At 39.5% G+C, this 5,345-nt stretch overlaps 1 protein-coding gene across 3 annotated transcripts in view; it reads left to right on the top strand.

Moving 5' to 3' along the window:
• Nucleotides 1-5,345, top strand: part of Naa16 (N(alpha)-acetyltransferase 16, NatA auxiliary subunit) — a 58,381-nt gene that overhangs the window by 33,021 nt on the left and 20,015 nt on the right. For all 3 annotated transcript variants that reach the window (XR_004116058.1, XM_031361117.1, XM_031361116.1), the window contains exons 11-12: nucleotides 2,381-2,550; nucleotides 2,862-3,014. Coding sequence is in view for 2 of the 3 variants with exons in the window: in XM_031361117.1 (XP_031216977.1) it covers nucleotides 2,381-2,550; nucleotides 2,862-3,014 (323 nt within the window). In the remaining variant the exon portion in view is untranslated. The remainder of the gene's footprint in view (nucleotides 1-2,380; nucleotides 2,551-2,861; nucleotides 3,015-5,345) is intronic.

Here is a 5,345-nt window from a genome sequence, read left to right as displayed (position 1 = left end):
CTGTCCTGGAACTCACTCTGTAGATCAGGCTGGCCTGGAACTCAGAAATCCGCCTGCCTCTGTCTCCCAAGTGCTGGGATTAAAGGTGTGAGCCACCATTGCCCGGCTCATTGTTTTCTTTCTCATGGATTTCTGATTTCTTTCTCTTGGTATCACTGTGTTTTTCACTGTCATTTTTATTTCAAGTAACATTGGTATGAGATTAATAAGTTTCAGTTGTTTGAATACTTCACAGATAGTACCTTGTGTTTGAGGTTGTATCATATATCAGAAGGCTTGAGGCATTCTGGTTATCTCTGATGCTGGGTTTCTTTATTTTATGTGTATGAGTACACTGTAGCTGTACAGATGGCTGTGAGCCATCATGTGGCTTCTGGGAATTGAACTCAGGATGGCCCAGCTTGCTCGCTCCAGCCTTGCTCCCGGGTAATACACTGTAGCAGTTTTTAGACACACCAGAAGAGGGCGTCAGATCTCATTACAGATGGTTGTGAGCCACCGTGTGGTTGATGGGATACGAACTCGGGACCTTCAGAAGAACAGTCAGTGCTCTTACCCGCTAAGCCATCTTGCCAGCCCTGATGCTGGGTTTCTTATCAGGCTGATGTGCCAGTTATAAAGTTCCTTTGCCCTAAGGATTTAAGCAATCATTGAGGATCATGATTAATGATTAATTAAATGATTAATCATTTCATTCTTACTCCCCATCTATTAACTGGGCAGGGCAGGCTGTTGGTTGAACTGAGGGCCTTATTTATGCTAGACAAGTGACATCCACTGATTTATAACTCCAGTTCTTAATTTAAGAAACCTTCTTTTATATACTTTGGTCTCCTGAATTAGATAGCATATGTGGAAGATAAATATTTGATTTTTGTTCATATTTGTATTTTTCCTACTTACTTTTCTATTGCCATAACAAAACACCATGACCAATGGAACTTCTAAAACAATACAAAAACAACAAACATTTTTATGGATGGGTTTATGGTTCCAGAGGGTTATAATCCATGACCATGAAGACAAGGAACATGGTAAGAGGCAGACTGGCAGGCAGGCAGGCATGGTGCTGGAGTAGTAGCTGGGAGAGAGAGCTGGCTGGGAATGTCATGGGCTTTGAAACCTTAAAGCCTGGTCCTCTAACAAGGTCACACTTCCTAATTCTTTGAAATAATTTGAGCAACTGAGGATCAAGCATTCAAATATATGAGTGTATTAGGGCCCATTCTCATTCAGACCACCACAGCTTTCTAATTTATGTTTAATGTGTTTGCATTATTATCTTGTCAGTTGGCTACATATAGGAGATCTTCTGTTGAGATAATACAGGTAAATTCACTCTGCCTCACTGTAGACACAGGTGCCATTCTGCAGGCCATTTTGATTGCTTCTTTAGTATAGGATAGGGAGCAGAGTGGAGCTCAAACAATGTATGTTATGTGGCTGCTTTTGTTAACTGACTTTGGGCTATGTGCCCTAATCTTGGATTTCTGGTGTCTCAGGGATTTTTACTTTTTTAATCTCATGGGGATGCTCTTTGAGTCATACTCTTCTTCACTTCACCATATTCTTCACCAGAGCCAGGATGTTCTGGCAGTGTTAAAGCTTACACTGTGTATCTTAGCTAGGGTTTTACTGCTGTGAAGAGACACTATGACCACAGCAACTCTTAAAAGGACATTTAATTGGGCCTGGCTTACAGGTTCAGAGGTTCAGTCCATTATCATCAGGGCAGGAGCATGGCATCGTGCAGGCATGGTACAGGAGGAGCTGAGAGTTCTACATCTTCATCTGAAAGCTGCTAGGAGAAGACTAGCTTCCAGGCAGGCCCACAGTGACACACTTATTCCAACAAGGCCACACTTCCTAATAGTGCCACTCTCTGGGCCAAACATATACAAACCATCACACTATGCTAATTGAGGCAATTAGACACTCGTGTGGTAACCCTTGTAAACTTGAAACACATTCCTCTGCTGTTATCTATTTGCTAGAAGCATACATCTTGCACATGTGGGCAGCATGCAATATGGCAGTTCTTGCTTCTGCTGAAGTCATGCAGTGATAGGTAGGTAGTTTCTTCTCCAAGTTACTTTTTTTTTATTATTATTTTTCTGGTTTGCTGCATTTTATTTTCAGCCAGAATTAGATAGATTGTTTTTTCTCTAGCACGGTTTATTTGGAAGTAGTTAGGGGTTAGAAGTCTCTGCATGGCTGTTGCCTTTTTAACTTGATTACACAGGAACATACCTCTTTCTGTTGAGACTGATCATTTATGCAAAGCTTTTGATCTTAATAATAGCAATTGATTTCATTCTGAATTGGGGAGAACTTTACCTAGCATTCTTCCTGTAGCAATTTAATATGTGTTTGGTTGCAGAGAATGGGGAGAAGGAGCCTCCAACAACTCTAATCTGGGTCCAGTATTTCCTGGCACAGCATTTTGATAAACTTGGACAGTATTTTCTGGCTTTGGAATATATTAATGCTGTGATTGCTACTACTCCAACTCTAATAGAATTATTCTACATGAAAGCAAAAATTTACAAGGTAAGTTTTTAATCTTGATTTTTGAATGGTTGGAATTGGGTCGTTTTAGAAAAAGACTTGAAGTAACAGTAACTCCTAGGATTCTCTGGCAGTTTTTTTCTATATTCTAATAACCCTAAAGAATTCTTTATTGTATAATCAATGCTAGCTATTTGGTTCAGTCCTTAGTGAAATCATAACTAACTAGTTTGTAGGTAAATGACAAAATCATGTCAAACTTGGAACTCATTTTTATACATTGTTTTCCATTTCTATGACATTCCTTTTCTCTTGCTCATAAATGGTTTTTCCTAACGCCTCCTCTCCTACAGCACATGGGTAATCTCAAGGAAGCTGCACAGTGGATGGATGAAGCACAGTCTTTGGACACAGCCGATAGATTCATCAATTCCAAATGTGCCAAATACATGCTTCGAGCAAATATGATAAAAGAAGCAGAGGAAATGTGCTCCAGGTTCACAAGGGTAGGGATAGTATATAAGTATGTAATTGCCTGAACTAGGAAAAATTGAAGTTCTCTGATAGAAGTTTGTCGTTTAATTCATAAGAATACCTATTTTAAAAATCCCATTAATCTGTGTTCTAACTATGGCTTATTACTGTGATGTGTTTGTGTGTGCTCCTAGCTGCAAAACTCAGTTTGTGCTGGGTGTGGTGGTACACACCTTTAGTCCCAGCACGCAGGAGGCAGAAGCAGGCTGAGTTTGTGAATTCAAGGCCAGACTGCTTTTCATAGTGAGATCCAGGGTTGCGTAATGGCACCATGCCTTAAAATAACTAAACTTTAAAAATTTAGTTCATATCTCAAATTTGTCTACTTTATCATGTTTGATTTCCCTTTCATTTTCTATTAAGTCATCTTCAGAATTTCTCAAATTTCTTTCTGTGTGTTTTCTATGACAGTTTTAAATTTAAGTTGTCCAATTGGCTAAATGTTTGTCCTATATTTTCCTCCTTTATCACTCCTTCAGTTATACTTTTAGAAATAAAGATGAAATTGCAGAGATAGTCATTTGTGTTGAAAATATTTAATGCCATCCATAGCTTACACTGCACGTACACCAGTTTCAGATGGGCCAGAGTGCTGAGGATAGAAAACAACTCTTTAGATATTTGGAAGGACGCAGCAGAAGTCTGTTTGGGGTACAGAATGTTCTTCATGCTTGAAGAGAAAGCATCCTTTATTTTCTAGAGGAGCAAGGAGGCATAGGTAAGGGGAAAAAAGATTTTTCATTCTTTTTAGGTTGTTGTCTTAGTTAGGATTTGTCTGGCTGTGAAAAAGCACCATGACCATAGCAGCTGTTATTAAAGGAAAGCATTTAATTGGGGCTGGCTTACAGTTCAGAAGTTTAGTATACTGTCATCATGGTGGGAAGCATAGTAGGACACATGCAGACATGATGCTGGAGTTTTGTATCCAGATCAGCAGACAGCAAGAAGAGAGGGTGATGCTAGGCCTGGCTTGAACATCAGAGACCTCAAGATCTCAGCCCCCAGTGACCTACTTTTTCCAACTAGGCCACACCTTCTAATAGTACCACTTGCTATGAGCTTATGGGGGTCATTTTCACTCAACCACCACTGTTTTCTAGCTCTTTATTTATATTTCTATGCTATCGATACACTGTTTTTCTAACTTTCTCTACTTTAATACTTTGATCATCGTTTTTAGTTATTCATTTAACTCTTTGAGACAGACTCCAGTAGCCCAGGCTGGTCTTGAACTCAGTGCGTAGGGATGATGATCTTGAACTGATCCTCCTGTCTCTACCTTCTGAGTGCTAGAGCTACCAAGTTTGTGCCAACATGCCCAGTTTTCTGTGGTGCTGTGGATTGAACCCAGGGCTTCACTATAGTATCGGAATACTCCACAAACTGAGCTACAACAGCTTTAGCTCTACTAATTACATTTTTATTGACATATAATAGTAGTGTGCCTTATGGGGTTAAGTGTGTTATTTACATGAACATGTATAACATGAACTGATCAAATTCAGTCACCCTAGAAGTGTTTCAGATAAAGTGTGAATAGCATTGATATATGTGACTATTATAATTTAAGTATGTGTATAACAGAATAGTTGTAATTATAGTTAGAATGTATTCAACCTATGATAATGACAAAATCATTGGGGCTGGAGACATGGCTCAGTGGTTAAGTCTATGAGTTACTCTCCTGAGGACCTGAGTTTGATTCCTACACCCATGTTAGGTGACTCACAACTTCTTGGATGCCTGTGACTTTCTCAGACACCCATACACTCATGATTAAAACTAAAATAAATCTTTAAAAGAAAAAAAGAAATACTTTTTTTAAAGCATTTATTTATTTATTATATGTAAGTACACTGTAGCTGTCTTTAGACACACCAGAAGAGAGCATCTGATCTCATTACAGATGGTTGTGAGCCTCCATGTGGTTGCTGGGATTTAAACTCAGGACCTCCAGAAGAGCAATCAGTGCTCTTAACTGCTGAGCTATCTCGCCAGCCCTAAAAAAAAAGAAATACTAAGCATTCACTGAAGTAAATGTCTAATATACACTAAATGAGACATTGATACCTAGTAAGGAAACCATATTTACAAGTTAAAGATCTGAGTTTTTAGTTAAGACTTTGAGATGAACAATCTGCATCTCAAAGATAGACATCTGGCAAGAAGAAGGCTCAGTGCTGGGTGAAAATCAGGTCCTGCTGTCTGCTGTGGTGCTGAGGTAGCCCTGGTATTGTCCCCCACCCCTGTGCTGCTGAGCTAGCCCTGGTACCGTCCCCCACCCCTGTGCTGCTGAGCTAGCC

The sequence above is a fragment of the Mastomys coucha genome, unplaced genomic scaffold, assembly GCF_008632895.1.
Source record: "Mastomys coucha isolate ucsf_1 unplaced genomic scaffold, UCSF_Mcou_1 pScaffold9, whole genome shotgun sequence".
NCBI classification, from domain to species: Eukaryota; Metazoa; Chordata; class Mammalia; order Rodentia; family Muridae; genus Mastomys; species Mastomys coucha.
Note: the sequence above shows the minus strand (reverse complement) of the source record. Positions and strands in the feature narration are given on the sequence as shown.